The 18,436-nt window shown below is 25.2% G+C and overlaps 7 protein-coding genes across 7 annotated transcripts; 4 read left to right on the top strand and 3 right to left on the bottom strand.

Annotated features, from left to right (window-relative positions):
• Positions 1-280: 280 nt before the first annotated feature.
• DICPUDRAFT_94661 (proteasome subunit beta type 6) lies at positions 281-1,477 on the top strand (the record flags this gene model as incomplete). Its single annotated transcript, XM_003288460.1, has 5 exons — positions 281-322; positions 445-623; positions 836-1,110; positions 1,185-1,304; positions 1,386-1,477. The coding sequence occupies 5 exons, from the start codon at positions 281-283 to the stop codon at positions 1,391-1,393; spliced, it is 624 nt and encodes a 207-aa protein (XP_003288508.1). The 3' UTR covers positions 1,394-1,477.
• Positions 1,478-2,104: 627 nt separating this feature from the next.
• Positions 2,105-4,753, top strand: DICPUDRAFT_79283 (uncharacterized protein; the record flags this gene model as incomplete). Its single annotated transcript, XM_003288459.1, has 2 exons — positions 2,105-2,695; positions 2,765-4,753. The coding sequence occupies 2 exons, from the start codon at positions 2,105-2,107 to the stop codon at positions 4,751-4,753; spliced, it is 2,580 nt and encodes an 859-aa protein (XP_003288507.1).
• Positions 4,754-5,798: 1,045 nt separating this feature from the next.
• DICPUDRAFT_152723 (uncharacterized protein) lies at positions 5,799-8,007 on the top strand (the record flags this gene model as incomplete). The annotated part of the gene is made up of 2 exons (XM_003288458.1): positions 5,799-7,454; positions 7,525-8,007. 2 exons carry the CDS (start codon positions 5,799-5,801, stop codon positions 8,005-8,007), a joined length of 2,139 nt encoding a protein of 712 aa, XP_003288506.1.
• Positions 8,008-8,222: 215 nt separating this feature from the next.
• DICPUDRAFT_47947 (uncharacterized protein) lies at positions 8,223-11,344 on the bottom strand. The gene is made up of 5 exons (XM_003288438.1): positions 11,301-11,344; positions 10,772-10,889; positions 10,235-10,695; positions 9,710-10,165; positions 8,223-9,670 (listed from the first exon to the last, which is right to left on the bottom strand). Exons 2-5 carry the CDS (start codon positions 10,848-10,850, stop codon positions 8,441-8,443), a joined length of 2,226 nt encoding a protein of 741 aa, XP_003288486.1. The 5' UTR covers positions 10,851-10,889; positions 11,301-11,344; the 3' UTR covers positions 8,223-8,440.
• Positions 11,345-12,851: 1,507 nt separating this feature from the next.
• DICPUDRAFT_79280 (uncharacterized protein) lies at positions 12,852-13,451 on the bottom strand (the record flags this gene model as incomplete). Its single annotated transcript, XM_003288437.1, has 2 exons — positions 12,852-13,137; positions 13,318-13,451. 2 exons carry the CDS (start codon positions 13,449-13,451, stop codon positions 12,852-12,854), a joined length of 420 nt encoding a protein of 139 aa, XP_003288485.1.
• Positions 13,452-14,023: 572 nt separating this feature from the next.
• Positions 14,024-15,841, top strand: DICPUDRAFT_98039 (uncharacterized protein). Its single transcript, XM_003288457.1, has 4 exons — positions 14,024-14,326; positions 14,404-14,583; positions 14,651-15,205; positions 15,278-15,841. The coding sequence occupies exons 1-4, from the start codon at positions 14,130-14,132 to the stop codon at positions 15,792-15,794; spliced, it is 1,449 nt and encodes a 482-aa protein (XP_003288505.1). The 5' UTR covers positions 14,024-14,129; the 3' UTR covers positions 15,795-15,841.
• A 165-nt stretch (positions 15,842-16,006) lies between these two features.
• On the bottom strand, positions 16,007-17,169 carry DICPUDRAFT_152720 (uncharacterized protein; the record flags this gene model as incomplete). Its single annotated transcript, XM_003288436.1, has 2 exons — positions 16,007-16,788; positions 16,854-17,169. The coding sequence occupies 2 exons, from the start codon at positions 17,167-17,169 to the stop codon at positions 16,007-16,009; spliced, it is 1,098 nt and encodes a 365-aa protein (XP_003288484.1).
• Positions 17,170-18,436: the final 1,267 nt, after the last annotated feature.

Genomic DNA, 18,436 nt, shown 5'->3' with positions numbered 1-18,436 from the left:
AAAAATTAAAAATTGAACTACACTTGGGTGAATGATTGTTAAATTAAATTAAAAAAAAAAAAATTTAATTATAAAATTAAAATTAAAAAAAAAAAAAATAATTATTTTTTTTTTTAAAATTTTTTTTTTTTCTTTTTAATTTTTTTGTAATTTTTTTTTTAATTTTTTGAACATACCATTTTTTTTTTTTTTTAATTTATAATTTTTTTATTTTATATTTCATTTTTCTTTATTTTTTTTTTATTTATATATATATATATATTACATATACTTTTTTAAAATGGAAACACCTGAATGGTTAGATAATGCAGTAAATTTGGGGGTATGTTGCAATTAATAATAACAATAATAGAAATGATCACATTTTATTGTTTAAAAAAAAAAAAATTATCATTCTAACATTTTTTTTTTTCTATTTTTTAAACCTCAATTATGGCAGTTGAGTTTGATGGGGGGGTTGTAATGGGCGCTGATTCAAGAACTACTACTGGGGCCTATATCGCAAATAGAGTAACTAATAAAATTACACCAATCCATGAAAAAATTTATTGTTGTAGATCAGGTTCAGCTGCAGATACTCAAGCAATTTCTGATTACGTTAGATATTATCTCGAAATGCATACGTAAGTTTAATTTTTAAACCATTTGAACAAAACAATCACAAAATTACTAACTTTATTTTTATTTTAAAATTTAAATTAAAACTTTGTATTATGTCGAATAAACCAAATAAAACAAACGAAATCTATAATGTTAACAATATCAATCATTAACCAAAAAAAAAAAAACAAAAAAACAAAAAAAAAACACAAACAAATATTGTGGGTTAATTTAGTTCAGAATTATGTGATGATCCAGATGTCAAAACAGCAGCTAGTCTTTTCCAATTACTTTGCTACAGCAATAAAAATAATTTAATGGCAGGTATTATTGTCGCCGGTTGGGACAAACATCAAGGTGGTAGTGTTTATAATATTTCACTTGGTGGCTCAATGGTAAAACAACCATTTGCCATTGGTGGTTCTGGTTCAACTTATATTTATGGTTATTGTGATTCTAAATTTAAACCTGGAATGACAAAAGAAGAATGTGTTGAATTTGTTAAAAATTGTAAATATTCAAATTAATTAATTGATCATAACCAAATTTAATTACTAATCCCATTTTTCATATTTTATAATTAGCTTTGGCTCTTGCTATGTTTAGAGATGGTTCATCTGGTGGTGTTATTAGATTATGTATTATTGATAAAAATGGTCCAGAACGTAGAATGATCCCAGCTACTGAATTACCAAGATTCTGGGGTAAGTGTTAAACAATTCATATAAATTTTTTTTTTTCAATTTACTAATTTATTAATTTTTTTTTTTTTAAACTTAATTTAGAGGGCTAATTTCTTTTTTTTACATTTAAAAGAAAAATTTTGTATAAAAATTAAAAAAATAAAATAATAAAAAAAAAAAACAAATTTTAAATCAATCATATAACATATAAACAATTATAATAAATATTCAACTTTATTTATAATAAATCAAATACCCAAAACATACATTTTATTTTATTTTTTTTTTTTTTATTTTTTTTTTAAATCCAAATTTTTTTTTATTGTTTTATTTTTTATATTTTATTTATTTTTGGGAATGTTGAGTGTTTATGATATCAATAAAACTTAAAGTTGAGAAAAAAAATAGTTTTAAAAATTGGTTTTATTAAAATATTTTACTTATTATTTTGTAGAAAATAACTTGGTGCATGCAAAGATTATAAATACAAAATCTTTTTAATAAAAAACTACTGGCAAAAAAAAATGTAATCAAGATTGAATCGGCCCATTTTTTTAAACTATAGTATCCATAGGTCAGAAAATAAAAAAGTAAATATATTTTTTAGTTATTTTAAAAATCTCGCGATCCAAAGCAGTTTTTATTAAAATTATAAAAATTTGCCTTTGTGCGCAGTGTTGTATTTTTTTCCAAGTTATCAGCATTATATTATTTTAATTTTTTTATTCGATTTTTTAATAGAATTTTTTATAGTTTTTTCTATTTATAAAAAAAAATTTTTATTTTTTTTTTATTAAAATAATAATATAATAAATAATAAAATGAAACTTGTTTTATTACTTTTATTAGTTTTAAATATAAATTTTTTAAATTCAGAAAATATTGAATTTTTACATGGAACCAATGGAAATTATTTAAATCCAAACTCATGGTCATTAAATAGAGTACCAGGCCCAAATGATGATGCCAGTATTAGTAACTCATATGTTTCTCTAGAGGGTGCAAGCTCATTAGAAATGCCAAATTCATTAGTTGTTCAAGATAATAGTGTTTTTGATATCTCGCAATCCGAACTTGTAAACTATTATAATTCAAGCATTTTATTCTCAGACTCATCATTAAGTTTCACATCGGTTAAATTTACAACAACAGAATCAGAAATCACCTTTAATTTTGTTGATGTTATTGTCCAAAATAGTTTAACATTTGAAAATGCAAAACAAGTTGAATTTGTTGATACCCTTTTAGTTGCTCGTGATGGTAATATTCAAATTTCAAACTCAACACTTAAAATTACTGGTTCTTCTAATCTTGTTTCAGATATATCAATTGACCAACATTCAGTTTTAATATTTTCTCATAATTATCCCAGAGAACTTGGTACCCCTGCCTCAACATTCATTGATGTCTATGTAAGCATACCATTTACAATTAAATAGATTAAAATGATGAAAATTTATTAATTTTTATTTATTTTTTAGGGTGATTTAATTATTAATAATTCAGAACTCAACAAAAAGGTTAATTTTACTATATCATCCCAATCCTCAAATATTTTAATTAATGGTGGTTCATATGTTGATATTTCAGAAGAAAAAACTCAATTTAATACACCAGCAACTATTTATATTGATGAAGGTTCAGTTATTTCAATTGATAACTATATATTTAAAAATAGTTTAAATGTTAGAGGTGGTTCAAGTTTTATTTTCAAGAATTCTCAATTCTACTATGAGCCATCACATCACTATTTCGCACCAGGAACTCCATTAAATTTTGAACACTCTGTCTTATATCTTGGTAATTCTGGGGGTGCTGGATTGGGTAACACCAATACTATATTTTATAGTAACACTATTGTTAAAATTCAAAGTTTATCTGTTCAATTGGGTGTTGTAGATATGCAGTATGCCTCAATTGAAACCGACTCATTTTATTATAGTTTCCCAATTTGGATCTATGCCCACTCATTAACCGTCACCTTTGGTAGTCTTGATTTAGGTTCCATATCAGTCTATCCAACTATTCAATCCTCACTCCCAGTTTTAATTGGTTATTCCGCCTCAATATATGGCAATGGCAAAGTTAATTCAGATATTTACGTGTATGGTAATTTTTCTCAAATAGATAAAACCTCTAAAATCGACATCAATGGTTCATTAGTCTTATCACCATATACTAACTTTAATGTCAGAATTAACTCACTTAATTCATTTACCAAAGTAAATGTAGCCCAGTTTGTCGATTTAGATGATGCAATTTTAAATATCTCAATCAATGATACCTCCGTTGAAAGAGGCGTACCTTTTACTTTTATCAAATACTTCGATGCATTTGAAAACTCAACTCTTTTCAGCCAAGCATTTGTTTCCTTTGATAATGAAGAAATTACATATTCATTATCATGTTATATAAATAACTGTACAATTATTTTTATTCAACCAAATACTGGTAGCTCAAGTGAGTCTTCATCAAGCAACAGTGGAGGTTCAAGTGAATCCTCATCAGGTAGCTACAGTGAAAATTCATCAAGCAACAATGGTAGCTCAAGTGAGTCTTCATCAAGCAACAGTGGAGGTTCAAGTGAATCCTCATTAGGTAGCAATAGTGAAAATTCATCATCAGGAGGCAACAGTGAATCCTCATCAAGTAGTAATGGTAGCTCAAGTGAATCCTCATCATCATGGAGCTCATCATCATGGAGCTCATCATCATGGGAATCATCATGGAGCTCTAGTGAATCCTCATCAAGTAGTGGCATCTCAAGTGAATCTTCATCAAATAGCAATGGTAACTCAAGTGAATCTTCATCATCATGGAGCTCATCATCATGGGAATCATCATCATCATCATGGGAACCAAATTCAAGTGAACAATCATCATCTTCATGGGAATCATCTTCATCAGAAGATTTTTCTATTATTTGTACTTTTAATCCAATTTCATATGTATTACATGTTGTAAATCATGCATATAAATCAGAAGATGATTTTAGTATTGTTTGCACTGGCAGAGGTAAAACAAAATGTTTTAATGACCATTTCGCATGTAAAACCGGAACTAATCAATCCTCAGTAGTTTGTGAAACCAATAAAGAAATTACATGTATTGGTTTAGATGTTAAATGCAACATTTTAAATAAATTTAAATGTGAAACTATTCCACCAACCAGTCCAGTTGAAACAGCCACTCCACTACCAACCACAACCCCTTCAATAACTCCATCAACTTTACCAACAAATCAAACTTGTAGTAATATTATTCCAAACTCTTATTGTTGGAATGGTAAAGTTTATTGTTACCCACCTTACAGTGGTTCTAATTGTGATATCGTAAATGTTCAAGAAATTAAATCAACTAAAGACGAAAATAATAACAGTAACAATAACCACAACAATAACTCATCATCCAAAATTTCAATTTTCACTTCCTCTTCAATTATATTAATTATCATGTTACTCTTACTTTGATAAAATAAAAATATTTTTATTAAAAAAAGGGAATTTAGATATTTAAAGAAATATTTTTAAAAAAAGTTTTCAAAAAAAATATCGGTTATTTGTGGGTGAACCAAAAAATATCCATTATTATTATAATTATTTTTAAATTTGTTGAAATTTTATGATTAATAATGTAATCAAAAAAAAAATAAATAATTCCTTTTTATACATATTTTTAACTTTTTTTTTTTTAAAATGGGAATCGAAAGATTAAAAAAAAAAGAAAAGAAAAAAAGAAAAAAAGAAAAAAAAATAAAAAATAAAATTTAGTTTTTAAAATTTTTTTTTTTTTAATTTTTAATTTTTTTTTTTTAAATTTTTTTTTTTTTTGTTTTTTTATTTTTTAAATTTTTTGTTATATTTTTTTGAATTGTGTTTGTGTGTGGTACTATCATCAAAAATATATCTATATTAAAAAAAAAAAAGTTAAAATAAAATACAACCCTTATTAATAACCCACATTTATACACTTATTAATCACTTTTTTTAAATTTCTAAAAAAACCAACTCCAACACACATAAATTTAAAATAATTTTTTTTTAGATCAACACACAAAATATAAATTTATTTAGTAATAATATAACCTTTAAATAGCAAACAACAACAACAACATATATTTAGCATTATACAAAATTTACACATTTAAATAAACAATAGAAATTATAGCAAGTTTTTGTAACTAATAATAGCAAAATATATTTTAGTTTTTTTTTAAATTTAAAGAAATAAAATAAACAGCTACAACCTCAGCAACCAATAAACAATTAATAAATAATATTACTTATTGTATATATTTTATCTACTAAACCAATCCATGATTGAGGTTTAAAAAATAAAAAAGCTTAAAAAAAAATTATAATGTAATTATTTAAATACTTTATTTTTTATAAAAAATAATAGAGTACTAATATTTTCAATTATTATTTAGAAATCTAAAAATATAGGTATTTAAAAATTTATAAATTATAAATTATTAGAAAAAAATCCACATAGAATATAAAAAAAAAAAAAAAGATGAGCTCAATATCATTTACAGATAAAAATTCAAGTTATTTTTCAACATCAGTTTCATCATCATCCTTATCAACATTATCAATATCATCAGCTAAGTCATCTTCCTCATCATCATCATCTTCATCATTATCATTATCAACACCATTATTACCTTCATTAACTCAACCACAATCAAACTCATCAAGTAACTATGGATCACCCAAAACACCAAATTCATTAAAGAGTAGCATCAATGGAATTTCATCAGGCATAGATAAAATATCATTATATTCCAAAGACACAAGTTGCACACTATCATGCGATACTGAAAGAGAAAGGGAGATTAAGGAAGCAGAATATTTATTTCAATCTATACCAGACTCAAGCTATAATGTAACCAAAATCAATCAATGGGGTAAACATCAAAAACGTACTCTTCGTTTAACTAGCAGAGGTATTGAAAATATTAGAGGTGAAATCGTATCTAGTCTTTATAGCTACTCAGATATCAAATCAATTTATAACCGTGATTCAGAGACCTTTGTTATAGAGTATCATAATGCATCACATCTTTATGTCTATAGGTCCTCTGTTGCCTATGAAATTGTTCAAGAGATTACTTGCAGATTGAAGCTACGTCAAACCACCGATAAAAAGAAAACCTCATACGATATTGCATTAGAATACCAAAAGAAACTTAAAGCAAAAAATAGACAAAGTGAAAAGATTTTAATAAATTTCGAACAACAACAACTAGCCAATCAATTAAATGCCACATTACCACTCTCACCTGATATTGGTGGATCTGAAAATAGCACATTTACAAGTGGCAGTTTAAATAGTTTAAATAATAATAATTGTTATTCAGATGACCAATCATCTATCACATCAGCCTCACCCTCGGCATCACCGCCATCAACAATTGTAATGGGTTCCTCGTCCGATAATGCAGGCGGTTTTACAGTGATCATCGAAGATGATGTAAATGTTGAATCGAATGAAGATACAAGCTCATCATTAGACAAATTCAAGAGTAAAAGAGCAACAAAACTTTCACAGCTTTTGGGTAACACTGAAGAGCAACGTATCCAAGCAGAGGTCGATAAAAGTATACTAAGTCCACAATCTCCAGAAAGAAAAGCAATTCAACAATTTATGTCAAATTTAAATGGTCTCTTAAAGAATCCTTCAACTGCCATAATGATTGTTCGTCAATTCATAGATACAACTAAACAAAATATTTTATCAGATAGAGATTCACAACTATCAAAACTTTTCGTTCAAACACCAGGCACCCCCCAAAATGAAGAGATCTCTTTATCCACTATCGTCGAAAAAAGTTTAGAAAAATCAATTATTTTTAGAGCCCATAAACAATTAAGTTCAATTATTTCTCAGCAAGTTGCTAAAGATGAACAATTGCTTCAAGATGCTATCTCTAAACTACAAGGTAAAGATCAATTATTCTTTGGCATTAAAGAAGAGTTTGTTTCGGTAAGTAATTGGAAATCTGCAATTTTAGAATTAAGTGTGCTCTCCAGAAATGATATTCCTCATGACAAATTAGATACAATTCTTTCCTCTGCTAGAGCGATTTATAATAGTTTAAATTATGAAAAAAATTCAAAAAACAAAGTTTATCAAGATTACTTTTTATCTGCTGATGACTTTTTACCTGTAAGTTTAATATATATTATTATAAAAAAAATAAAAAAAAACTTTAGCTAACTGAAATTTCTTACTATAGATATATTTATATGTTGTTGTAAATTCAGATGTCAAAGATTTAGAATTTGCAAATCAATTTTTATGGCAACTCTCTGACCCAGATCGTTTATGTGGTGAAGGAGGTTACTATTTAACAGTTTTTAGTTCAATTTTAAGTTTAATAAAATCATTAAATATGGAAAATATAGACAAAGCCTCAATAATAGACGATTTAATACCCTCAATTAATTTAAAAAATGAAAGTTTAGCAAAAAGTTCAAGTAATAGTGATTTAACAAATAATAGTGAAAATGATAGTGAAGAAAGTGATAGTGACAATGAAACCAATTCTTCTTTTGACATTGACAAATCATCAACAAATAATAATAATAATAATAATAATAATAATAGTAGCTATGCCAGTGGTAGAGCTAAACTAGGCTCAAGTTGGACTGGTGGCACAATTTCAAATAAAAAGAGAACTCAAAGCTTTAATTTAGGAAAAGATAAGAGTTTGAAATAATAATATAAAAAATAAAAAAAGAAAAGGAATAATAAAATAATGCAAGTGTTGATTATTTTTATTATAAATCCTTTCTTTTTTTTTCTTAAATAAAATCCCTTTTGTATCTATATTTTTTTAAATTATAATCCTCATTCTTTTTTTACTTTTTTTTTTGCTTATTTTTTTAACAAATTCAATACAAAAAGGATTTTAAATATTTTGTAATTAATTTTAGATTTATAAATAATAATTTTAAAAGGAAATAAATATTTTATTTTTTAAATAAATACAGTTTATTTTTTTTATTTTTATTTTTCGATTGTAAATTATAGATACTGAATATTTAAAAAATATATATATATTTTAATAGAAATATTATCGGCATTCTATTAAATTTTTTTTTTTTTTAAATAAATAAATAATTGGGAGGAGGTGGAATGAATTAATTGGTTTATTCTGCACCATTAGCATATAATGGATTAACACCACCATTTGGTGATTCTACATATAATGGATTGGAGGTACTAGCAGAGAATTTAACACCATTGTGTTCTTTCCAGTAATCATAACCCTTCTTACCACCATAAATAAAGGCAGCTAAGGCAACAGCACCAGCAACGGTAACACCAGCAATTACAGCAGTTGAAACAACAGCAGCAGTCTTACAAATGAATGGTTTTGGATCGTAATCGACAGATTCGCATCTACCTTTTTCGGTTTCAGTTTCATTGTAACAAACACCTCTTTGACAACGACCATCATCAGCATCACAACGTCTATCGTATGTAACACAACCTACGGCTTCGCTACATTCGGCGACAATACAGAAAGCTGGTGATTCACAAACTCTATTGGAATAGACACATTCACCTGAACCGCTATCACAAGCACCAACTAAACAATTACCTTTTGGTGGGCAAACAACTGGTTCAAATTCGCAATTATCTTCATTAGTTGAATCTGCATTACATTTCCAAACTTTACACTTATCTGGATCATCTTGACCACATTGTTTTTCTTTATTTTGACATTCACCAGTTGGGACATCATCTTTATTACCAATATGGACACAATTTGGAAGAGTACAATTATTGGTTACTGAGCATAATGAGTTGTTTGGTTCACATTGGCCATTTTTTCTGTTGCAAAGTTCACAACCACCACATTTAATTGGGGTATAAACCATATTACCAGTTAGTTCATCACAAGTATTAATTGTACATGGGTTATTATCATCATAATCTGGTAAATCTACTTTATTCTTTGGTTTACAATGGCCGTCTTCACAAAAAGCAACTTGACATTTTGTGTAATCGTTGACAGAGCAACAACCAGTACATAAGTCATCTGGGATTTTAATAGTACTACAGGCACCAGTTGCATAGTCGCATTTATATTCGTAACATGGTTCACTGACATTTACTGGACATCTAAGACCTTTAATAACACAACCTTTACCCTCTTGACAAGTGTAATCTTGGCAGTAACTTTGTTGTTCATCGTAACAGAATTCATCAGTTTTCTTAACACAATTACCTTTACCATCACATTTACCAGTATTACAATTATAGAAACCATAATCACATTTGAATTTTTTACCGCAACCTTTGACTGGATCGCAGTTAACAGCTTCATAACAATTATCGATATCAGCTTGTGAAAGTGGGCAAACAGTTACATTCTTTGTTGGTACACATTTTGGATAATAAGCGCCAGTAACTGGGGCAACTTGTTTTTCGCATTTAAGAGAGACACAGGCATTTTCTTGGGCAGAGCAGAAATTAGTATCATAAACGTGAGTGCAATAATCACTAATTTTTTTACCTGGAGCAATAACTGTTTGTGGTGGTGGACATATATCGATGGTGCATGGGTCACTATCATTGCAAACATTTTCATTACAACAGTTGCTACCATCACCTTGACAAGCACCACAGTAATCTTCCCATGGGCAGTATACTTCGATGTTGGTACTGATTTTGATGGTTGAAGCTGTTGTGTGTCTTTCACAATAGAAGAAATCAAAGTTGTAAGTTTGACCTTTGTTGAGTTTTAATGTGGATAATGATACACTTTTACTTTCTGAAGTATGGAGACCACCTAAATCTACAACGAGTACATCATTAATAAATACATAGACATCATCATCACCAGTAAAATCAAAAATTTCATAACCCTAAAAAATTTAAAATTTTAATAAAATTTTATAAAATATATATTTTGAAATATAAATTGATATGCTTACGGAATAGGTGAATTTGGAATTAACTTTTAAACAGAAATGGAAATTTTGATAATTGGAACCATCACTATATCTCTTTAATTCAATACCTTGATATGATTTTGAAGCATCAAAACCTTTATTGTTAATTGGGAAAAACTTTTGGTTGTTATAAACATAAACACCCTTTTGGTCGTCCCAATTTAAAACAACATCAAAATAGACAACTTCATTTCTACCAGAATTTGCAGTTACTGGGGCCCCATTATTTGAGGAAAAGAAATATTGGAAATATTCTGGTGTAATCATTCTGCCATCCTTGTTGACTTGATTGTTTTTATCAAGAGATCTTAAAACTGGGACTCTATGGAGTGTATCGATTTGTGGATTAACGAGACCAACTCTAAGACTACCCCCTGCTGGTTCGAAATTATTATTAAAAAATGGATGTTGATCAAAAATCTGACCTTTAAGAGTGAGGGTTGCTATTATATAAAAAAAAAAAATTTATTAATTTTTGATTTTATTAAAATTATAAAATAATAAAATATATATACATACGTTGTTTTGAATCTGCATAAATAGCAACGACCATACACAAAAGTGCAAAAGTCTTTAAAAAAATAGTATTATAATACATTTTGGTTTTTTTTTTACGGAAAAAAAAAAAAAAAGGGGGCTTTTTTTAAAAATGAAATAAAATATACTTTCTCATTGATTTTGGGCCAAATTTAAACACAGGGCCACCCCAAAAAATAAATTTAAGACTTTTTATAAATATGCGTCTATAGAGACAAAAATTTGGTTAAACCACAAAATAAAAAATAAATTTTTTTTTTTTTTTTTTTTTTTTTTTTTTTTTTTTTTTTTTTTTTTTTTTTTTTTTTTTGGTCAACCAAAATTTTCAAACTCTTTTTTTATTTTTTTTATTTTACTTACTTAAGTTTTTTGTTTAAGTGATTGTAGTATTACAAATAATTTATATATTTAATTTGGGATCTTGGAAAAAAAAAATATATAAAAATAAAAAATAAAAATAAAAAAAATAAAATATATAGGATATGGGAAAAATTTACAAAATATTATTTACTTTTTTTTTATGTACACACTCTAATAATATTTAAATATTATTTTATTTTTTTTTTATTTTACTTTTAAATTATGATAAATAATAATAAAAAAAAAAAAATAAAAAGGTGGAAAAAGTTTTTTTAAAAATAATAAAAAATAAAAAATAAAAAATAAAAAAACAAAATAAAATAAAATAAAATAAAATTATTTAAATCAAAATAATTTAGTTGTTATTGATGTGTTACTGTTTTTCTATTGTGTTAATGTGAAAGTAGGTAGGTTATTTTAAAATAACCAACCCAGATTTTTATTATTTTTTAAATTTGTTTAAATTTTTTTTGGAAACGCAATATTATTTTTTAAAAATTTTCAAAATTTGGCTTAAAAAAAAAACACACTGCGAAAATATCAATATGTTTTTGGTTTAAATGAAAAGTAGGATAATTTTGTTTACGTGGGTGTAAAAGATTATCCCCCAACATCAACTAAATTATTTGAAATTATAATCCATCGTTTTTTTTTTTTTTTAATTTCCATACAATTTTTTTTTTTTTTGTTGACACATTATTTTTTTTTGTTATGGATTATGTGAAAACAAAAAAATAAAAAAAATAAAAAAAAAATAAAAAAAAATAATAAAAATAATAAAAAATAAAAAAAAAAATAAAAAAAAATAAAAAAAAAAAACCGAGTGTTCTTGTCTTTTTTTTTTTATTTTTTTTTTTTTTTTGGTTGAATAATTTTATTTTTATTTGTTTAAAAATAAATATTTTATTTTTATTTTTTTATTTAATAATATTATTATTTTCAATTTTAATTTTAAAATAAGTATCAATTTCCAAAAAAGAACACAAAATTATAATTTATTTAATTGAAGATATGAAAAAAAATTTAAAACCAATTTTTATTGTAAAGTTGTATTTTAAATCTGAAAAAAAAAATATTTTTTAAAAAAAAAAAAAATTGAAATCTTTGATTGTTATATTAAACATTCAAAATTTTTAATCCAATAGATTTTTTTTTTTTTTTTCAAATAACAAATATTTATTTTTTAAAAAAAAAAAAAGATATTTTTTATTAAACTAATTATAGCTTTTATTATTTTAAAATATTTAATGTGTTAAAAAAAAAAGTGATTGAATATATTATTTGAAAAGTTGATTACTTATTTTAATTTTTTTTTTTTTTTTTGTTTATTTTATTTTAAAATATTTGTGTTTTTAAAATGAAAAAAAAGGTTTGGAAATTTTTTTTGGTGTGGGAGTGTGTTATTTATGGCAAATGATTTTATTATAAATATTGGTTCTTAAATGGATATAGTTTAGGAAAACCGTTACCGTAAATAACTCTCCGGTGAGGAATAGTATTATTTGGACCGATTGTTTGATAAAAATGGTCACCATTTATTTAATATTATAGTGATGGGGGTAGGGATCCCATGAATATTAAAATCTTATGCAAGAGTTTATGTTTAAGAGATGAGGTAAATCATTTGGAAGGATGGATCGATAATGTGTATTTCGTAATACTAAGTTGGTAAAAGATTTTTATTTAAAACTATTACCAAGTGTTAGGGTAGTACTTTTGGTTCAAATGGTTGATTGTAGATACCAGCAAGCACCAATGATTTGAGAAATGAAGGAATAGAACCTTTTTGAAAATTTTTGTTGATTGGATGACCAACATTAAGTTCAATAGGTTTTGAGGTATATACCTGGTAGTTTGGTACCAAAAGTTGATAAGTAGGAGTTTTCATAATTGGAAGATTTAATGAACATTTCAATGGCTCTTGATTAAATGGGACTCCAATATCTAGATTTTGAAGTCCAAGAGCCTTACTTAATATCCATCGAAACCTATTACATTTTCATTAAAAATTTGATGGGGGTAATTTATTTATGTAAAGTTAGTAATGATGATAGTGAAAATGGTTCGATTTTTTTTATTTAAATTATTGCTGAATACTAATTCGGCTATATTAACTTTATTTTTTTATTTTTTTTTTCTAAAATTATGAATCAATGACTTAAAAATACACTTTTAGGAAAGGATTTTGGTCAAGATAGAGCTTAAAAAATATTTCAGGTAAAGATATTGGTAAGGAATGGTTATAGTAACTACAATTGATTTGGTAGCTAAATTTAAAGTGATGAAGGGTTGTACATGACATGGCTAGCTAGTTTTTAGTAATATAAAAGTCCCAATTAAATCTGGAAGTTTATTACTTGCTGCTAAAATTAACTTTTTCCCTTTCAATAATAAAAGTGTTTTTTTATGATGGAAGTGTTATTGAAAAGTTGGGATACTGTGTCATAGTTGCAACGTTTTCTTTATGACAAGCCAAGATTTGTGATATTACCCCCCACGTCTGTTTTATTATTTTTATTTTTTAAATAAATGACATTATTATTATTATTATTATTTTTATAATTACACAACTGTGGTTATGCATATTTGGTTTGTATTTTCAAAAGATAATATTTATTGTCATTTTAAATTAAAAAATGTAAAAAGTAATAAATTATTTGTGACCAGTAATGGATATTGAAAAATTAATAAATTTATAAAAATTAAAAAAAAAATAATTTAAAAAAAAAATATATTTTTTTTTTAATTTAAATTTATTATTAAATTTTTTTTTTATTTTTTTTATTTACATAAATTTTTTTTTTTCAAATACAGCTTCTATTATTTTTTATTCTTCTTCAAGTTATTGTTTTTTCTATTAATATATCTAAAATCAAATATCAGAATATTTATATACACTCTTTAGTAAATCATTTTAATATTATATATTTACAATAAAAATTAAATATAGCAATTTATTATAATAATAATAAAACAATTTATGGAATCAAATTCATTTCTACCACAAGAGGAATCAAATTTATTTTTTTTAAAGTTATTAAGTAAACCAGAGAATAAATTGTGCTTTGATTGTAATGCAAAAGGACCAAAATGGGCATCAATTCCATTTGGGGTATTCATTTGTTTAGATTGTTCGTCAGTTCATCGTAATATGGGTGTTCATATTACATTTGCAAGGTAAAAACATATAAGAATATAAAATAAAAAAATAAATAGTTTAATAGTATTAACATTATCTTTTTTTTTATTAATAGATCAACACAATTTGATAAATGGAAGTTATCACAATTGAAATATATGGAATATGGAGGTAATTTAAATGCAAAACAATATTTTTCAGAACATGGTGTTAGTAATAATAAAATCGAATCCAAATATCAAAGCGATGCAGCATCAAGTTATAAACAGTTGTTAGATACAAAAGTTAAAAAAGCGTAAATATTATTTTAAAAATACTTTATATAAACAATAAATACTCATATTAAACGATATCATTTATAGGTTAAAAGATTTATCAAGTGCATCACCATCGTCCTCAACAGCTTCCACATCAACATCAACATCAACACCAACGAATAACCCATCACCATTTACACCTTCACCATTATCAATATCAACAACATCATCAAATACAACACCAAAAACAGTAACCACCACAACATCTACACCAACAATCAATAATAAAAAGCCAACCACCACAACAAAAGCAACAAATATAACTGGTAGGTTAGTTGATACAGATGATGCTGATGATTTTGACAGTTTCTTTTCATCATCACCACCAAAATCAGTTACCACAACCAAAAAAATTGCAACTAAAAAGATTGATCAAAAATCATTCGATGACGATTGGGATTCTACACCAGACAAAAAAGAAGAGCCAGTTAAGGTAGAGTCATCAAAAAAGAAATCAACATCGACATCTACACCAACATCAAGGTCATCACATAAATTTAATAATGATTTTATTGAAGATGATAACGAAGATGAATTTAATAGTAACAAAAGAGATAACAGAAATAGTGATAGTGATAATAGTTATGATTCACCAGAAACGTTAGTATTATTTAAATATAAACACTATATATTTTTCAAAAATTAATAATTGTACTTTTTCTTTTTTTATAGGGGATTTTCAATATATTCAAACTCTAAATTTTCAATGAATAATAATAATAATAATAAATCTAGTAGACAATCTAATGACAATAATAATTCACCGCCATTAAAACCAAATAATAGTAATAAAGCAAACTTTAGCAAAAATAATTATTCACCTCCAAACACAAGAAAATCAAACTATGAACAAGATGAAACAGATTATGCTAGAAAGAATTTTTCAAATGCAAAATCAATTTCGTCAAATCAATATTATGGTGATGATAAGGATGGTAAAGTGGATGCAGATAAACAGAACCGTATTTCAAAATTTTCAGGTGCAACATCTATATCATCGGCTCAATACTATGAACGTGATGAAACCCCGACATTAGGTGATATGAGTGTTGGTGGTATAGCTAGACATTTGGCATTCAATGCAAGAACCGATTTCTCATCAATCTCAAATTCATTAGCAGATCATGGTAAAAAGATTCAAAACATAGCAAACAATATAATTAATGAATTGCAAGATAGATATAATTAATAGTTAATAAAATAAATAAAAATAAAATAAAATAAATATATAAATGTAAATAGTTTTTAATCAAACTTTTTTATTTTTTTTTTTTTTTTTTTTATAAAAAAAATACAAAATAAAAACAAACAAATAAATAAATAAAATAAATAAATAAATAAATAGTTTGTGTATGTTTTATAATTTTTATTTTTTTTATTTTTTATTTTTTATTTTTACTTTTAAAATTTATAATGATAAATTGAATAGTTATTATTTTCAATAGATTTGGTAGAGGAAGATTTTTCTAAAAAGTCAATGAAGGATTTGGTGTAAAAGAAAGATTTAGTGTTATTGTGTAATGAACGAATTGGACCAAAATATTGATTTATATTTTCGACTTTTGAAAGTTCTTGGAAGTGTGAATCAAAAATTAATGAAATCCAATCTACAATTTGTTTTAAGGTGAATGTATTGTTGTTTTCTTGGGTGTCATCTAAAGAGAACAATGAAATTCTTGAATATAAATATTTAAGAAGTAATAATACTGTACTGAGTGATAATGAACGAATTGAAACTACCATTGAATCGTGGGTAACTGGTATGGTTAAAATAGAGTCCAACTCTTTGCATGCTGTAATATCGTTGGTTGATGATGATGATAAATTTTGTAATTGCTCTAATTGGTCTTTAATTGATTTGAATTGTTTATTTGAAATAATGTATTGAACCAAGTCCTTAATGTTGTCGCTGCTGATATCGGTAAAACATTTTGATACCATTGAAACAATCTTGAAATTATCTTTTTTAATTATAAGTGATTCGATTAAATTTGGGAAATTAAATGATGAAACTGAACGACTAATCATTAACAATACAACTAATCCTGTTACTTCGTTTGATTCTATTAACTTTTCAACTAATTCCATAATCATTAAATAATTATTTGAAACTTTATCTATAATTGCAATATTTTTTTCTTTAATTTCATTTTCTAATTTTTCGATTGATTCATTTAAATTTACTATAATAATTAAAACCTATTAGTTTGCTGAAATATTTGCTTTTTTATTATTATTTTATATTTACCTGTATTGGTTTCAAGTTTAAAAAATGATAAAATTTCTTGTACAAGTTTATCGCCTTTAAGATTACTATTTATTGTTGTTTTATTATCTTGTTTATTTTCTTTATTTTTATTATTTAATAAATCTTCTAAATTTATTACTTTTAAACTTGGTTCTTTTTCTTTATTTAATGGTTTATTTGTTGCAGTTGTTGTTGTATCTTTAGATTTAATTGGTTTAGTTGGTTTAATTTCTAATGTCTTTTTTGCAATAGTTGAAACTGGTGTAGTTTTTTCTACTTTTTTATCTATTTTATTTTTTTCTACAACTTTTGTCATTTTTAAAAATATCGGGAAACAGGAGAAGGGGTGGATTTCGATATATATAAAAATAAATTAAAAACCGGAAATTTTTTTTTTAATTTTAAAAATTTCTTTTTTTTAAAAATATTTTTTATGAGATTTTTTCTATAAATATTTAGGAGAAATAAATACATTTAAATAAACCTTTTTCCTCGGGAGAGAAATATATAAAACTGGGTCCATATCTCGGAATATGTATAAATAGAAAGAGATATTGATTTGGATATTTGTCCCCGATAAAATAAAATTATTTTTGGGTTTTAAAATATATCTTTTTTTAAAAAAAAAATTTATCTTTATTTAAAATTTTTTTTTAGTTACCCCTTGAAATTTGCTCCCCCCCTAGCTCCCTTTGTTCCCCCGTTCCCCCTGGCAATGGGTCTTTATAAAAAAAAAAAAAAAAAAAAAAAAAAAAAAAAAAAAAAGAAAAAAAAGAAAAATAATAAAAAAATTACGAGACCATCAGGGGTCGAACCTGAGACCTACCGGTTCGTAGCCGGTCGTTATATCCAACTAAACTATAGTCCCTTTAATAATTTTCAATGTAATGAATCGATAGTCTATACCTTTAAGTAAAAATGTATTTTATAACTGCTTTTTAATAACTGCCTATTCCAGTATTTTGTAACTGCTTTTTAATAATAACTACCAATGCCAGTATTTCAACTACTTAAGAATTAGCTTCTAGAACTAATATCATTCAGTATAAATACATCAAGTCCTCAGTCTAAAACTTTAGAGTTTCTTAGTTAGTTGATTTTAGTTTAGTTATATATATATGTTTAAACAAGTAATAAAGATAAAATAATAAATAAAGTATATTTCAGTGTTCTCATAATTGTTTTAAGTGTTTTTAAGTAATTTAAGTGTTTTAGCGTTTATTATTTAGTTTGTGTTAATATATTTTATTGCGTCTCCATAAGTGTTTATTTTAGAGTTTATTATATTTTCGTTAAGTATTTTAGTTGTGTAACTTAGTCATAATCATATACCTTTTCATTACATCAAATGTAATGTATCAATAATCTATATCTGTAAGGTGATTATATTTAGCCACATAATTATTATGTCATACCAGCCACGTCAACATTATGTCATACTAGCCACGTCAATATTAACCACCTCAGTATATAAGCAAAAAAGTATTTAAACTCAAAAGAATATAATTTTATAGTCAGTTAATTTTAGAGTTGTTTTAGAGTTAGTTTTAGAGATAATTTTATATATAGTTTTACAGAGACAT

This window comes from Dictyostelium purpureum (assembly GCF_000190715.1).
Source record: "Dictyostelium purpureum unplaced genomic scaffold DICPUscaffold_136, whole genome shotgun sequence".
Taxonomy (NCBI): Eukaryota; Evosea; class Eumycetozoa; order Dictyosteliales; family Dictyosteliaceae; genus Dictyostelium; species Dictyostelium purpureum.
The sequence above is the reverse complement of the archived record's forward strand: the minus strand, read 5'-3'. Positions and strand labels throughout refer to the sequence as shown.

Bases quoted from the DNA above. Each gene is read 5' to 3' on its own strand.
- DICPUDRAFT_47947 (XM_003288438.1), bottom strand. From the start codon at position 10,850: ATGTATTATAATACTATTTTTTTAAAGACTTTTGCACTTTTGTGTATG. The intron at 10,696-10,771 runs GTATGTATATAT...TTTATATAATAG, and splicing joins TTATGCAGATTCAAAACAAC to CAACCCTCACTCTTAAAGGT. The intron at 9,671-9,709 runs GTTACTGGCGCT...GTACCAACAAAG, and splicing joins GCGAAAAACAAGTTGCCCCA to AATGTAACTGTTTGCCCACT.
- DICPUDRAFT_98039 (XM_003288457.1), top strand. From the start codon at position 14,130: ATGGAATCAAATTCATTTCTACCACAAGAGGAATCAAATTTATTTTTT. The intron at 14,327-14,403 runs GTAAAAACATAT...TTTTATTAATAG, and splicing joins GTTCATATTACATTTGCAAG to ATCAACACAATTTGATAAAT. The intron at 14,584-14,650 runs GTAAATATTATT...TATCATTTATAG, and splicing joins GATACAAAAGTTAAAAAAGC to GTTAAAAGATTTATCAAGTG.